This window comes from Littorina saxatilis, unplaced genomic scaffold, assembly GCF_037325665.1.
Source record: "Littorina saxatilis isolate snail1 unplaced genomic scaffold, US_GU_Lsax_2.0 scaffold_490, whole genome shotgun sequence".
NCBI classification, from domain to species: domain Eukaryota; kingdom Metazoa; phylum Mollusca; class Gastropoda; order Littorinimorpha; family Littorinidae; genus Littorina; species Littorina saxatilis.
In genome coordinates this window covers 40,001-58,198 of record NW_027126243.1, presented here as the reverse complement: position 1 = coordinate 58,198, position 18,198 = coordinate 40,001, and the positions used below count along the sequence as shown (strand labels likewise).

General features: G+C 40.8%; 2 protein-coding genes across 2 annotated transcripts in view; both read right to left on the bottom strand.

Annotated features, from left to right (window-relative positions):
• Nucleotides 1-1,292: 1,292 nt before the first annotated feature.
• Nucleotides 1,293-18,198, bottom strand: part of LOC138954697 (peroxisomal biogenesis factor 19-like) — a 21,874-nt gene continuing 4,968 nt past the window's right edge. The window contains exons 3-4 of the mRNA XM_070326478.1: nucleotides 15,195-15,239; nucleotides 1,293-2,548 (exon numbers count right to left, since the gene is read on the bottom strand). Coding sequence (XP_070182579.1) covers nucleotides 2,474-2,548; nucleotides 15,195-15,239 — 120 coding nt within the window. The 3' untranslated portion in view covers nucleotides 1,293-2,473. The remainder of the gene's footprint in view (nucleotides 2,549-15,194; nucleotides 15,240-18,198) is intronic.
• LOC138954699 (uncharacterized) lies at nucleotides 14,519-15,169 on the bottom strand (the record flags this gene model as incomplete). Its single annotated transcript, XM_070326479.1, is given in 2 exon segments — nucleotides 14,519-14,620; nucleotides 15,116-15,169. Coding segments are annotated over 2 exon segments (156 nt in total), but the record flags the coding sequence as incomplete, so codon positions are not given.

Sequence of the window (18,198 nt, the reverse complement as noted above, 5' to 3'; positions counted from 1 at the left end):
CCTATCGGTATTCCAAACTCTCGTGATCTCTCGCAAACTTCAGAGCATAGCAAAGCATGCGGTACAGCGATCTCACGCGAGCTGCACAAGCCAAAGTTCGAAGTTCTCGCGATGTTCAAAGCATAACAAAGAGCGTGTCTCGCGAGAGCTGCTCAGATACCGAAAAGGTCTATTACTGCAGGGCGTACAAATCCAGAAAAACCCCTGCTGGGGTCGTTAATGTCTGCAAAAGATACACAAAACATTGGCCTCCCAATCACCAATCTGCAAATAATGTTTTTCACGTCATTTTACACTAGTTTGGGTTGCATAGTCGTGGTTGCCTCCCTTACCAACGTCATTCAGAGTTGCTTCCCTTGGACCCTTCTCATCACAATGCCGCCATTTCTTGTCTGCATTTTGCCGCCGAGTTTGTTTACGGCGTTTTCTTCTTGTTTTCGCCTTTTTTACCCTTTTTATCATGATAAGCAGTCACATTACTTATTTATGCTTCCATTTATTACATTTTACACTCTTTTTCTGACTTATTTCACCCGTTTTCAAACAGGGTTAGCCTCTTTGCAACAATTTTTGTCAGGGGAGCTAATTACGTTTCTAAACTTTTTTGCTAACAGGAGTTGCCCCCCTTAGACCGTTGGCTTCATTTTGCTCGCTCTTTTTCCGCATTGTAACTATTTTATTTAAGGGAGCTAATTTAGGTGGTTTTTTTTAACAGGTGTTTCAACAGGAGTTGCTTCCCTTTTACCATGGATTTCTGCGATTACAAGGTTAGTTTTTTTTTATTTGTTTTTATCTTTTCTTTGTTTGGTTCTTTGTTTGTTTGCTTGCTTAATTGTTTCTTTCTTTCTTTCTTTGTAGGTCAAGGTATTCATTGATCGATTGATTTATTTGTAAGTATGTATAATCTGGTTATTTCATAACTTATTTTAAAGGTTAATTTCTGGAATTGTTTGTTTAATTTAGTCTAAGTTTATGTATGCCTCTAGTCTACTTAATATTTTTTATTTATTCATTTATTTACTAATCTATTTATTTATTAGGGTTTGTATGTATTTATCTATTTATTTAACAATATTGTCTTCTTGATTAACATACTCACACACTCACACATACACTCACACACACACTCACATACACACACTCACACACACACACATACACACTCACACACACATACACACACTCACACACTTATACACACACACTCACACACATACACACACACTCACACACATACACACACTCTCACACATACACACTCACACATACACTTCACTAAAAGGTGCTCAAAATCAAAGCAGTAAGAAAAAGTTTATTCATTCCACAAGCAAGCCGCTTACTTCAACAAGTCAGTCATAACCTATCTTCTTCACATCATTATTACACAGCACACACAGTACTAAAAACACACACACACACACACACACACACAGATGCATTCTTATGATAGACAAGTCTTGTTTATTGACGATCACAGTACCAAGACATCATCCACTCTGACATATACACGCACACCAACAAGCCTTGGAAGATGATGGGGGTGGGAAGGGGGGGGGGGGGGGGGGGGGTGGGTCACCATCACTCACGTCATTCTGTTTCTTTAATGGGATTGAGTGGTTCTGCTTCTTCAGCATTCAATAATGGTCTTCAGCATTCAATAATGGTCTTCAGCATTCAATAATGGCATTGAGTAAAAGGCAACACACTCTTTTTGCATGTCACTCTACATGTCACTTACAAACTTATATCTAGTTTTGCATTCAACAAAAATTAAATCACGTTTCAGTCTGTAATTGCTATTTTTATTTGAATTCCAATCTACATTAGCCAATTGATAATTAATGTTTATGGCTCAAAGATTAAATACAATCCCACAGTACAGACTAAACAATTTTATTAAAAAGTTCCATCTTCACAGGGCTGCTCATCTTTCTCTAAAGGCCAGACATGACCCTTTACAAGGCTTACAGACATTACCCTTTACAAGGCTTACATACATGACCCTTTACAAGGCTTACAGACATGACCCTTTACAAGGCTTACATACATGACCCTTTACAAGGCTTACATACATGACCCTTTACAAGGCTTACATACATGACCCTTTACAAGGCTTACAGACATGACCCTTTACAAGGCTTACAGACATGACCCTTTACAAGGCTTACATACATGACCCTTTACAAGGCTTACATACATGACCCTTTCAAGGCCATTGTGCACAATAGCACAAAGTCGTCTGTAGACCCTATCGTAAACAATTCACATTCACGTTCTATCAAGCTACGCCACTGGCAAAACAAACATAAAAGATCCTGCCCGACTATGAACAATATGTGCCACACACTCACCCTCATTCCCAGCACTAATAGCCGCACAATAATGTCTCTCACATGATAACCATGACAACACTGGCTGTCTCTCCCTTCATAACCATGACAACTGTCTGTAAAACACACCCTACACTGGCTAATCACATGAGGCGGCACTGGCTGCCCATGCCAGGTATCTTGGGCATCCCGTTCTCGTCAAACTCAAGTCCCGGAGCCTGCAGACAGAAAACAACGCGTCAGTGACCCGCGTCCTATCATTGCCTTGTTACACACACACGCACGCACACACACACACACACACACACACACACACACACACACACACACACACACACACACACACACACACACACACACACACACACACACACACACACACACGTCAGTGACAACATGAACATCAATAAACATCAGTACAACTGGTTGTCTTGCTTTGACACATAAACAACACGTCAACGTCAGTACAACTCTTTGACACATAAACAACACCTTAACGTCAGTACAAATATTTGTCACATAAACAACACCTTAACGTCAGTACAAATATTTGTCACATAAACAACACGTCAACGTCAGTACAACTCTTTGACACATAAACAACACCTTAACGTCAGTACAAATATTTGTCACATAAACAACACGTCAACGTCAGTACAACTCTTTGACACATAAACAACACCTTAAAGGTCCAGACCATGCTGTTTTAGCGTCAAAAACGCTTCGAATCGTGTTCCTGCGCGACCGAACGGTCCGACTAAACTACGCGCCAGCACGCGCTAGCACGCGCTAGCACGCGCCAGCTTGAACCATAGCACTTATATACTTTATTTTTATATTTCTAGTTAGTTCATCGTCCATTCTCACATAATACAAAATTTCAAACTTCAATGATAAAAAATACGGAAGTTATGACGAGTTTAAGGAGAGCTAATGCACTACTCTCAAATCCGACGATTGTCGGACATGGAGCCACGGCCTTAGCTAGGATAGCTCTCCTATAACGCGTCTTAGCTATCGTAAATTTTATCACTGAAGTTTGAAATTTTGTATAATGTAAGAACTGACGATGGAATGACTAGAAACATACAGATAAATTATATAACACAGGGCCGGACTACCGGGGGGGTTATGGGGGTTGCGCAACCCCCCCCCCTAGCCTAAACATGTACCTTACTTATTTAATTTTTTTTTATTATTGCTTATTTTATGCCGTTTCATGCAAGGAGCGACCATTTTCCTATCTCAGAATATGACCTACCCATCAGCTTCAGGGGGCTTTGCCCCCTGACCCCCACAACGAGGGGGGGGGGGTTCTAGGGTTTCCGGAACCCCCCCCCCCCCCCCCCCCAGCCAAAAAATAAAAATATTGAATGAGGTATGCATTTCTTTATTTTACATTGAGTTTCAATTTTGGGGGTATTAATCAGTGACAAAATCTGCTGCCTGAAACTGGTAATGATCATCCTCAGAATGCACCAGATTGCACCATTTTGCATCCTTTTTTTCAAAATTTTCCGGGGGGGCATACCCCCGGACCCCCTCAGCAAGCTAGGCGCTTTGCGCCGTCGGCTCGGCGCTTCGCGCCGTCGGCTCGGCGCTTCGCGCCGTCGGCTCGGCGCTTCGCGCCTTCACACCCATATCTTCACAATATACTTTTGAAAAAAACCACCCATAAAATGAACTGATCCGCCCCTGCCGCCAGGGGGGACATCCCCCTGGGCCACCACTGGCAAACCCCCCCTCCTCTTCGCCTAGTCCGGCCCTGTAACAGCTATGAATCTCAGTAGCGTCCACTTAAATTTGGTAGCGCGCAGTTTTAGTCCGGATTTTGTCGGATTTGAGAGTAGCGCATTAGCTCGCCTAAAACCCGTCATAACTACTGAAATGTTCAACACTCAAGCTTGAAATTTTGTATTATGTAAGAATGGACAATTAACTATATAGACTATAAAAATAAATTATGTAAGTGTTATGGATCACCGGGTAGCGTCTACTTCAAAGTGGTAGCTTGCAGGCTGTTTAGTCAATGGCGGAAATCGTCGGATTTGAGAGTAGTGCATTAGCTCTCCTTAAACTCGTCATAACTTCCGTATTTTTCATCATTGAAGTTTGAAATGTTGTATTATGTGAGAATGGACGATGAACTAACTAGAAATATAAAAATAAAGTATATAAACTGTGCAATGGTTCAAGGTAGCGCGTGCTGGCGCCTAGTATGAAGTAGACGCTACCCAGTGATCCATAACACTTACATAATTTAATTTTCAGTGAAGTATTTGAGCAGCAACAATGGAAAGATACGTCAGTCATGTATTTGCCATTATGTCAAAGAAGGGCGTTGTTGGGGTTTTTTTTCGTCGGAAAGGGTTTGAAGTTTTTGAGCAGAGATATGCATAAATTCAACGGAAGGATCCGCGGATGGCAGGCTTTCTTTCTTCTTTCTGTCGGTATGAACAAGAAAGGGGTGTTCTTCTGCCAAGAAGTTAAGGGGCGTTCTTTCGGCAAGCCTTTGAAGGTGTCGAGCAGCAGTGTCCCCGTGTAGTTACAGCCCCTGAAGCTGGGATAAGTATCAGTCGATTTTTTTTTCGACAGCTACTGGCGTTGTTTCGGCGCGGCAAGTGTTTGAGGTTGCCGAGCAGCAGTACGGGGTGGCAGTACGTATTGTAATAGTTACCACCCCCGGGAAAGATGGGATTAGCACGAGTCTTTTTGTCGGACATGGAGCCACGGCCTTAGGATAGCTCTCCTATAACGCGTCTTAGCACTTATATACTTGATTTTTATATTTCTAGTTAGTTCATCGTCAGTTCTTACATTATACAAAATTTCAAACTTCAGTGATAAAATTTACGATAGCTAAGACGCGTTATAGGAGAGCTATCCAAAGGCCGTGGCTCCATGTCCGACAATCGTCGGATTTGAGAGTAGTGCATTAGCTCTCCTTAAACTCGTCATAACTTCCGTATTTTTTATCATTGAAGTTTGAAATGTTGTATTATGTGAGAATGGACGATGAACTAACTAGAAATATAAAAATAAAGTATATAAATGCTATGGTTCAAGCTGGCGCGTGCTAGCGCGTGCTAGCGCGTGCTGGCGCGTAGTTTAGGCGGACCCCGACCGAACACTTCCCGATGTTTGCAGTTAGTTAGAAAACCACTTTCTTACCGTCTTCAACAATGTTTGGTTTACTTCGGAATCTTGTAAGGCCGTAATCCGACGAATTTTGTGACCGAAGCGACGGATTTCTTCTCCAAAACGACCCGCCATTGTGCCGCGTGATCTTCGCGAGACTGGCTTATGAATAAATTATCCGTGACGTCACACAGTGTGAAGATGCCGTTTACCAACATGGCAACAAGCGTGACTGCAGACGAAATTGAACCGTACATGTTCGAACTACCAGTTTCTCTCCTCGAATCAAGCATGAAAGATGAGGAGCGGAGGCCACTTCCAGCAGTAGTGAAAAGACAGTGACGATGAAAATTGCGACTCTGTTTGTCTCAGCGATCAAAGGTAAACACGCCCGCTCTCCGGCTGTGCTGAACTTATCGTCTGCTTTCGAGTCTGTGCTATTTTTTCACTCTCGCCTTGTCAACGCACTCGCGAATAAGTGGGATATTGTTTAAGTGTTCATGCATTGCATTCACGAGTAAAAGAACAACAGCTCATCGCAGTTTTAACTGTTCTTGATTATTTCAGAGACTGGTGTCAGAGTGGCCACTGTACCTGTTGTATTGTGTGGGAGGGGCAGATTTGAGAGAGAGAGGAAGCTAGCCTGAGGTACATTGTAGAATGAAAACTTGCAGGGGAGCAAGAATGCATCACCAGCCACGAAGGTGTACATACAACTTTTTTTGAGGTGCCTATATTTGTTTGATTTTTAAATGTATGTATTTAATTGTTGTTTTTAAAGGCTATCAAGAAAACTGTTGTCATTTAAATTTGACACTCAGTCAAATAGTTTCACACACACACAAGATTAACTCACTTGCATGCCCACAGAAGAAGTTTGCTCTTCACATTGTTCTGTTGTTGTTGTTTTTATAATGTAATCATTGTAACATCAACACTCAGTAATAACCAATATTACAACACAATCACTTTTTCATCAGAACTCACTCACATACTACATGTATTAAACCCTGGTTTGTGGACACTTGCATTTGTACTTTGCATGGGAAAGCAGCCTGAATTTCAGGTGAACTTTAATAAAAGAAGATTTATATGTATGTTGCTCTAGATGCATGTTTTAATAAATAATAATGACATTCAGGAAAGTAAAAGGACTGTTGAAGTTTGCTGTTGTAAAATGTCTGATGATTAGGGTTTTGTTGCACATTTAGTGAATTGACTGTACCAATTGCTGTTATTATTTACACCCAATCAGTGCATCCACATGATATTATGTAGCTTAAATTAAAGAAAATGTTTTGATGTGTTCAGAACATACTGACAAGTTGCACACTCACTGACTTTCCGAAAGAACAGGAAAGTTCTTCCTGCCTGTCTGGTCGCTGCCATCAGAGACCTCTTTCTGTCACAGAGCTACACAGGCTTCAAATATATGTAAGATAAATAAAAGGTACATTACAACTCTCAACTGCAGGGTGTGTGTGTGTGGGGGGGATGTGCATAACCATTGCATACTTAAGGTCGGCTTAAACTGCAAACAGAAATGTGGAGCTTGCGTAACAATCAGTCTTGCTTTGTCAGATTTGGAGATAGGCAGCCTCAGTCTATATAGTTGGTCGCCAGTTGGGGCGTCCTGCTTGGTGACAACTTGAGCTTTGTCAACTGGTCTAGCTGTAGCAGTCAAAGTCTGGGCACTGTTGCATTGTAGTCTTGCTGTGTATGCAGAGCTTTGTTGTAGCTGCCATAGGCCAGTGTTGCCATAGGCCAGTGTTAGGATCACCACCCCCTCAAACAGCTCGTTCAGTTAACCTGATGCCTGTTTTAGACAGAAAAAAAAGTTACCACAATCAGCAGAACTTTCACTGGAGAATGGGCATAATTCTTTCATACTTTTCTTTCTCATAGCTTTTTTTGGTTTTTATAATCTCTTCATTACACTAAATAACATCCATCTTAAGACCTATTTTGAGCCTTAATTTGACTAGTAATGATATTAATCATAATGTATTTATTTTTATAATGTACAAACTAGAGTATGTATGTGGATATGTGTGTGATGGTGCTGGTATGGATATGTGTGGTTTGGGTTATGTGTGTACTGATGTGTACATTTTATGTGTTTTGTATGTTTTGCGAGTGCGATTTTATGTGATGTTATTCTGTACACCAGCCAAAACAAAATGTCTGGTATATTAGATAATAAACGCACCTTTAAATTTATTAGCGACTACACCCCGTCACCCTCCAGTCCCCCTCCCCCCCATTACACCCTACACTTTTAACATTGTATAAAAAATCATGTCCCAATATAGGTCCCTAGTTACCTGGGAGGACGTCAGGCATGAAAACTGAAAAAAAAAAAAATACTGAAAAAAAAATTCGAAGGCGCGTAGCGCCAAGTTTTGCAGGTGCGTAGCGCCAAGTTTCGCAGGCGCGAAGCGCGAAGATTTCTAGGGGGGTCCGGGGGCATGCTCCCCCGGAATTTTTTTTCTTCAAGGGTGCAATTTGGTGCAATCTGGGGCTATCTGAGCCTTAAAATTGGATTCAAACATGACCCCAAAACTATTTTACTATAACTATGACTAGGGAAAAAAAAAAAAAAAAAAAAAAAAAAAAAAAAAAAGGAAAAATACGGAAATTAAAAAAAAATACGGTTTATTTTTTTCAAAAATACGGAAAATACGGAAAATACGGAGAATTTTCATGCCTGGATGTTAAGCTCCATAATCAACATCAACAACGTATTGAATTGAATTGAAAAGCTGGGGTTAGGAGGTCTAACTTCTTGAATTAAAGTGTTTTTTTCTCAGGTGCATGTAGTTTTTTATTTGCTTGAAATCATGGTGTATTCTGGTTGTAAGAGAAGAGTCAATTTCCTTGTAAGCCTGCAAAATTAAGATTTGTCATTTTTGAAGTACACAAGTTTTTGTAAGAGTCCAAAATAGTCCAGGATAAGGAGGAAAAACATAGGGTGGGTCAGGAAATCTGAAACATTGCATAGTTTTGTTTTGCCTATGTAGACACAAAAAGTACTTAGAGCACTTCCCCCCCCCCAAGAGAGCATAGCTTAGTTTTAATTATTTTAATGCCACTGTTAGCAAGAGGAGTACTACAGACAGCAATCAAACAGTGGATTTTTTCTGTAGACATTGTTATTTCTGTTTAGGTGTTTCAGTAGTTTTCTATGCGGATAAATCATGCTGCATGATCACTAGAAACAATCCAGCTCTGTAGCATGCAAGTTTTTTAAAGGTTTTTTTCCCATGTTACTCTGAGAGAAAAAAAACCCCACAGAGATAAAGTTGAACTGGCAGTTTGACTGAAGCAGTGGTAATAACACAGAGTTGTGCTCTTCCTACAATCAATGTTTTGATGTGGATGATGATGTCCGAACATGTACTTGGTTGTATTATTTTGCTAGACTATTTGTTTCTGTTAGATATATCTGCTCACATGATTGTTGTTCATAATTTGACATTACATTTACTGCTGATCAAAATGTATTGTTGGAATAGGTCTGCTTAATATTCTGACTGCAGTTTTGTAATAAAATCAAATAACACAGATGTTTTAAGTATCAAAGTGCTTTTCACACACACACACACACACACACACACACACACACACACACACACACACACACACACACACACACACACACACACACACACACTCACACACTATGAGTATGACTGCAAACATGAATTTGTACTTGTATTAATTATAATTACTGTATTACAGAACCTGATCTGAAAAAAAGGACAACAGCAAATTATTCATGCAAGCGTGCTGTATTAACGATTTTTTTAATCCATTTAATACAACACTGAATTAAAAGATAACAACTATAACAACGTGTGTGTGTTTGTGTGAATGTCTATGTGTAACCTGAGACTCATCGATTACCCAGGTGAGTGTAAAAGAGGGAGAGAGAGAGGGAACTTTAAGGTGGGTGCATGGGGACGGACATGTAGTAACAGATATATGTTTTAATCTGTAATCTTAACACATGTGCTTAAAATTAGGAACAGATGCCATTCCACTACAAATACTGTCAGTCTGACAAAAACGCCCAGTGACACTGAACCCCTATCCCTTACAGAACACATTCAGTATACATGTACTCACTTCCTTTTGTCTGCGTTTAGTGAAAGTAGATCGTTCTGATGACATTGGTATCCGGTTTCTGACCTCCTGTGAGTGGTCAACAATTGTCGGAACTGGAACTGCGTCAGGCAACAGCTGTTTTGTGTGTGCCAGGTTTTCTTGCCGGCTTAACTGCGTTCACATTGGAAGAAAGTGTCGCGAAACACAGCACATCGTGTTGGCCGTTTCCAGTTAATCAGTCTTGCTGCAGAAGTTGTAAGCCCATCGGAAAAAGGTGACAACTGATGCCTGAACCTTTTTTCTATACTTCATAGCTATCAGCAGCCGTGCGCATTCCTTCGGCGTGTTGTTGATGCTCGATGTAGGCAAACGCCCACTTGAGCCTAAGCTGTACACGAAATGACGTCACAGCCGGTTCTCGTCTACTGGTGGCCATTTCGAAGTCTCGTTTAGCAGACGAATTTGGCGGAACGTTTTTAATTAAATCACAATGATAAAGCTACGAATTGGTGAATTTCTTTACATTTTTGGAATCTTTAGGTGCATTTCTCTAACCTTCAGTCATCGGTTAGTGGTTCTAATAACCTTTAAAACAGCGTGGTCTGGTCCTTTAACGTCAGTACAACTCTTGTCAGTACAACTCTTTGACACATAAACAACACCTCAACGTCAGTACAACTCTTTGACACATAAACAACACCTTAACGTCAGTACAACTGGTTGTCACATAAACAACACGTCAACGTCAGTACAACTCTTTGACACATTGGTTACATAAATATCAGGTTAAACTAGATCACAATTATTGGCTGTTAGCAAGCGAATGTACAAAAGAAGAAAGATTGAGATTGTTACAATGGAAAATTTTACATAATATTTATCCCACGAATATATTATTAAATAAAATGAAAATTAGAGAAACAAAATTATGTACATTTTGTAAACACATTGATTATGTTGAACACTTTTTTTGGCAGTGTGAGAAGTTGACGTGCTTTTGGGAAAATGTTGTCCATTATATTTTTAGAAATACAGGATTAAATGTGCACCTCTCAGAACACGATATCTTGTTTGGTTATCAACCTAATAATATATGCCAAAATAATAAGGTAATTAATCACATTATTTTGATTGCAAAAATGTGTATTAGTAAATATAAGTATGGTGATAGATACGATTTGAATAGTATATTGGAAAATGAAATGTACATTAGAAGATTGTGAGTACTGTATAAGTCGAGACGAGGTGAAGTTTGTTCATGGAACGTTTGATAATTTGAAGAAAAAAAAAAAAAAAAAAAAAAGTATACATTATAAATGATACCACCACCATCATTACCCACCCCCACCCCCGCCTCTCTCTCTCTCTCTCTCTCTCTCTCTCTCTCTCTCTCTCTCTCTCTCTCTTTCTTCCTCTCTCTCTTTCTTCCTCTCTCTCTCTCTCTCTCTCTCTTTCTCTCTCTCTCTCTCTCTCTCTCTCTCTCTCTCTCTCTCTCTCTCGTCTGTCTGTTATGTCTTAATGTTGTATATATATTTATACTTGCCATTTATGATACATGTTGAAGGATGAATGATGATACATTGTAGACGGATGCATGTTACTGATTAAAAGCCCCACAATGATGTGCTTGGCAAATACAAAAAAAAAAAAAAAAAAAAAAAAAAAAAAACTCTTTGACACATAAACAACACCTCAACGTCAGTACAACTCTTTGTCACATAAACAACACCTTAACGTCAGTACAACTGGTTGTCACATAAACAACACCTCAACGTCAGTACAACTCTTTGACACATTAACAACACCTCAACGTCAGTACAACTGGTTGTCACATAAACAACACCTCAACGTCAGTACAACTCTTTGACACATAAACAACACCTCAACGTCAGTACAACTCTTTGACACATAAACAACACCTCAACGTCAGTACAACTCTTTGACACATAAACAACACCTCAACGTCAGTACAACTCTTTGACACATAAACAACACCTCAACGTCAGTACAGGCAAATCCAGCTAACTCACAAACGGTTAAGTCAAAAATTCGCTTAGCACACAAAGAAATTCTGGTCCGGAATTATCCCTCTTTATCTATGTGTACAAAGTACCCTGAGCTCGAAATGGGATTTCTCTTACGTAAGTCAAAAGACGGATAGCACACAACAGAAAGTCAGTCCCAAAGACATATTTTACTCTATATTTACTACAGCAACTCGAAACACGAAACTTGGCGTCTCACACTAGCGCATTGTGTAACCTTATTCCCTTCTTCTCTACACGGACGCCACACCGACTGGTCAGTCGGCACGCAATAAAGTATGAACTGAAGTTAGGAGGGGGCGAGGAGTAAGGAGGGGGCGAGGAGTAAGGAGAATTATCCAACTCCAAGAAAACATTCTGAAAAAGGTGGGGAAGTCACAAGGCAGTGAACGCACTCACCATGCACTGACATCATACGAAAGCAGCCACACAAACACAGCACAGAGGCAGAGGCAGGTGTGCAGATGGCTGAGATGCTTTGTGAGAATAAGCGTTGAAAACCAGTTTGAATTAAAAAAAAAACAGCAGATAGAGCCGCATGTCATAATCATTCTTCTTGTCTGGCTTTATTGACTGCATGCCGATCTTGTGGCAGTGACTTTTCACTCTTCAGTCGGACTGTTCACAAACCGCTCTCACTCTCCCTCACTGACTACCCTAAGCCCTGACAACTGATCCTTGGAAATTGTTTGGAAGAGTACACCTCTCTATTTCTCTCCAATGCTCTTCCTGCTGACTTCAGTGACACCGGACACCCCACTGAGTTTAGCCAGCTACCCCCCCCCCCCTCCCTCTCTCTCTCTCCCCCCAGCCATGTACTGTTTGGTGCTGTGGCCAGAGAGGTGTCACCGGCTAATTGAGGCCAGCTGCACTGTTCACTCAGAGCAAAACTAGTTGACTGTGTCTAACTTTTGACAAAGCAACACAACTGAAGGGTTCACAGATTAGGTAACCGACTCACTGGTCAAGGCTGCAGGGAAACAAGAGTATCTTGTCAATGAAAGAGGTTACACGTACACACAGATACGCGATGCTGAGAACGGTGGCCGATTTTTCACTCTTTCTCGGAGGGCCTTCATCATTGCAGCTAGGGACTGCTGTAAAGAAATGCTTGCTCAGAAACTAACTCTTTTTGCATTGAAACATGCACCAGAACTGGTGGACACCATCGACAATGTCAAACATGAAATCGAAGCAGTTTGCTTGAGGAAACGGTCGTCAGCAACTCAAACTTCTCTGTTTTCTTTTTTTTAAGAAAATCTGAGGTGACTTTCTTTGTGGCCCCGCCCCCTCCCTCTGTAAGGACCCCCCTCCATAAGGACCGATTTTGTCAACATTTTCAAGGTCGCTAGAGAGGGGTTCCACTGTACTATGACCAAGTCGAAATTTCGGATAGGACACAATAACAATTCGGTCCCTTCAATTTCGTCTTATCCGGATTTGCCTGTACAACTCTTTGACACATAAACAACACCTCAACGTCAGTACAACTCTTTGTCACATAAACAACACCTCAATGTCAGTACAACTCTTTGACACATAAACAACACGTCAACGTCAGTACAACTGGTTGTCACATAAACAACACGTCAACGTCAGTACAACTCTTTGACACATAAACAACACCTTAACGTCAGTACAAATATTTGTCACATAAACAACACGTCAACGTCAGTACAACTGGTTGTCACATAAACAACACGTCAACGTCAGTACAACTGGTTGTCACATAAACAACACGTCAACGTCAGTACAACTGGTTGTCACATAAACAACACGTCAACGTCAGTACAACTGGTTGTCACATAAACAACACCTCAACGTCAGTACAACTGGTTGTCACATAAACAACACGTCAACGTCAGTACAACTGGTTGTCACATAAACAACACCTCAACGTCAGTACAACTGTTTGTCACATAAACAACACGTCAACATCAAAATAGTTGTTTGTCACATAGACAACACTTCACACACAACACTTCACACACTACACTTCACACACAACACTTCACACACTACACTTCACACATGTACACACAACACTTCACACACTACACTTCACACACTACACTTCACACATGTACACACAACACTTCACACACTACACTTCACACACTACACTTCACACACTACACTTCACACACTACACTTCACACACTACACTTCACACACTACACTTCACACACAACACTTCACACACAACACTTCACACACAACACTTCACACACTTCACACACAACACTTCACACACTACACTTCACACACTACACTTCACACACAACACTTCACACACTACACTTCACATACACACACACACTTCACACACTACACTTCACACACTACACTTCACACACAACACTTCACACACAACACTTCACACACAACACTTCACACACTACACTTCACACACAACACTTCACACACTACACTTCACACATGTACACACAACACTTCACACACTACACTTCACACACAACACTTCACCCACGACACTTCACACACTACACTTCACACATGTACACTTCACACACTACACTTCACACACTACACTTCACACACAACACTTCACACACTACACTTCACACACTACACTTCACACACTACACTTCACACACAACACTTCACACACTACACTTCACACATGTACACTTCACACACAACACTTCACACACTACACTTCACACACTACACTTCACACACAACACTTCACACACTACACTTCACATGTACACACAACACTTCACACACTACACTTCACACACTACACTTCACACACAACACTTCACACACAACACTTCACACACAACACTTCACACACTACACTTCACACATGTACACTTCACACACAACACTTCACACACTACACTTCACACACTACACTTCACACACAACACTTCACACACTACACTTCACATGTACACACAACACTTCACACACAACACTTCACACACTACACTTCACACACAACACTTCACACACAACACTTCACACACTACACTTCACACACTACACTTCACACATGTACACTTCACACACTACACTTCACACACTACACTTCACACACAACACTTCACACACAACACTTCACACACTACACTTCACATGTACACACAACACTTCACACACAACACTTCACACACTACACTTCACACACAACACTTCACACACAACACTTCACACACAACACTTCACACACTACACTTCACACATGTACTTCACACACAACACTTCACACACTACACTTCACACACTACACTTCACACACAACACTTCACACACTACACTTCACACACTACACTTCACACACTACACTTCACACACTACACTTCACACACTACACTTCACACACAACACTTCACACACTACACTTCACACACTACACTTCACACACAACACTTCACACACTACACTTCACACACTACACTTCACACACAACACTTCACACACAACACTTCACATGTACACACAACACTTCACATACACACACAACACTTCACACACTACACTTCACACACTACACTTCACACACAACACTTCACACACAACACTTCACACAACTTACTGCACTCACCATTTCTCCCACAATGTCTTTTGGGGGCTGTCCAAGTTCTTGCATCTGTAACACAAATCAGTCAATAATTCTATGACCATCTGTAACACAAATCAGTAACTCTATGACCATCTGTAACACAAATCAGTAACGCTATCATCATGTGTAACACAAATCAGTCAGTAACTCTATCATCATGTCTAACACAAATCAGTCAGTAACTCTATCATCATGTCTAACACAAATCAGTCAGTAACTCTATCATCATGTCTAACACAAATCAGTCAGTCAGTAACTCTATCGTCATGTCTAACACAAATCAGTCAGTAACTCTATCATCATGTCTAACACAAATCAGTCAGTCAGTAACTCTATCATCATGTCTAACACAAATCAGTCAGTCAGTAACTCTATCATCATGTCTAACACAAATCAGTCAGTCAGTAACTCTATCATCATGTCTAACACAAATCAGTCAGTCAGTAACTCTATCATCATGTCTAACACAAATCAGTCAGTAACTCTATCATCATGTCTAACACAAATCAGTCAGTAACTCTATCGTCATGTCTAACACAAATCAGTCAGTAACTCTATCGTCATGTCTAACACAAATCAGTCAGTAACTCTATCATCATGTCTAACACAAATCAGTCAGTAACTCTATCATCATGTCTAACACAAATCAGTCAGTCAGTAACTCTATCATCATGTCTAACACAAATCAGTCAGTAACTCTTATCATCATGTCTAACACAAATCAGTCAGTAACTCTTTCATCATGTCTAACACAAATCATCTGTAACACAAATCAGTCAGTAACTCTATCATCATGTCTAACACAAATCAGTCAGTCAGTAACTCTATCATCATGTCTAACACAAATCAGTCAGTAACTCTATCATCATGTCTAACACAAATCAGTCAGTAACTCTATCATCATGTCTAACACAAATCAGTCAGTAACTCTATCATCATGTCTAACACAAATCAGTCAGTCAGTAACTCTATCATCATGTCTAACACAAATCAGTCAGTAACTCTATCATCATGTCTAACACAAATCAGTCAGTAACTCTATCATCATGTCTAACACAAATCAGTCAGTCAGTAACTCTATCATCATGTCTAACACAAATCAGTCAGTAACTCTATCATCATGTCTAACACAAATCAGTCAGTAACTCTATCATCATGTCTAACACAAATCAGTCAGTCAGTAACTCTATCGTCATGTCTAACACAAATCAGTCCCTAACTCTATCGTCATGTCCAACACAAATCAGTCAGTCAGTAACTCTATCATCATGTCTAACACAAATCAGTCAGTAACTCTATCATCATGTGTAACACAAATCAGTCAGTAACTCTATCATCATGTCTAACACAAATCAGTCAGTAACTCTATCATCATGTCTAACACAAATCAGTCAGTCAGTAACTCTATCATCATGTCTAACACAAATCAGTCAGTCAGTAACTCTATCATCATGTCTAACACAAATCAGTCAGTAACTCTATCGTCATGTCTAACACAAATCAGTCAGTAACTCTATCATCATGTCTAACACAAATCAGTCAGTAACTCTATCATCATGTCTAACACAAATCAGTCAGTAACTCTATCATCATGTCTAACACAAATCAGTCAGTAACTCTATCATCATGTCTAACACAAATCAGTCAGTAACTCTATCATCATGTCTAACACAAATCAGTCAGTCAGTAACTCTATCATCATGTCTAACACAAATCAGTCAGTCAGTAACTCTATCATCATGTCTAACACAAATCAGTCAGTCAGTAACTCTATCATCATGTCTAACACAAATCAGTCAGTAACTCTATCGTCATGTCTAACACAAATCAGTCAGTAACTCTATCATCATGTCTAACACAAATCAGTCAGTAACTCTATCATCATGTCTAACACAAATCAGTCAGTCAGTAACTCTATCATCATGTCTAACACAAATCAGTCAGTAACTCTATCGTCATGTCTAACACAAATCAGTCAGTAACTCTATCGTCATGTCTAACACAAATCAGTCAGTAACTCTATCATCATGTCTAACACAAATCAGCCCGTGACTATTTTCATCTATAAAACAAAAGGCAGACAGACACACATAACAAGTCGCGTAAGGCGAAATTACTACATTTAGTCAAGCTGTGGAACTCACGGAATGAAACTGAACGCACTGCATTTTTTCACAATGACCGTAGTCCACCGCTTGTGCAAAACGGAGTGGAACTTACGAGCTTGTTTAGCGCGGTACAGCAGTCCCTGCAATGTACGGCCCCCGGCGTGAGCGGACACCTGACATGTACGGACACATTTGCTCGGCACGGAGTGTTTTCCTTCTATATTTGCCCCCCCCTTAAACGGACACCTGCAAAACGTGGACGCGGACACTCATTTTCGGTCCCAACAGCAGGTCATACCTCCAATGTACGGACAGACCATCGTCAAATTTTCACCACAACAAAATCGATAACAGAGCAGTCCGGCTCTTGGTACAAAGATCACAGCCGCAATGGCGTGACGACAGTCACTGGTAACTTGAGTGCACCTGTACCCATCAGGAGGGGGGGTAGTTTTGGTCAGGAGTGGAGTACATGCGAAGATGCCAACATGAAACTGCACTGTGCTCTTTATTCTTGTCTGTTGGACGTAAACAACAGAAACCACAGTCGATGAAGGTCCTGAGCGAAAGAGAGTGAAAAACCGGCCACAGTTCTCAGCATCGTGTGTCTGTGTGTAACCTCTTTCATTGACAAGATACTCTTGTTTCCCCTCAGCCTTGACCAGTGAATCGGTTGCCAAATCTGTGAACCCTTCAGTTGTCTTGCTTTGTCAAAAGTTACGACACAGTCAACTGGTTTTGCTCTGAGTGAACAGTTGGAGCTGACCTCTCTGGCCACAGCCCCAAACAGTACATGGCTGGAGGGAGTGAGAGAGAGAGAGGGGGGGGGGGGAGGGGGGGTGGAGGGGTAGCTGGCTAAACTCGGTGGGGTGTCCGGT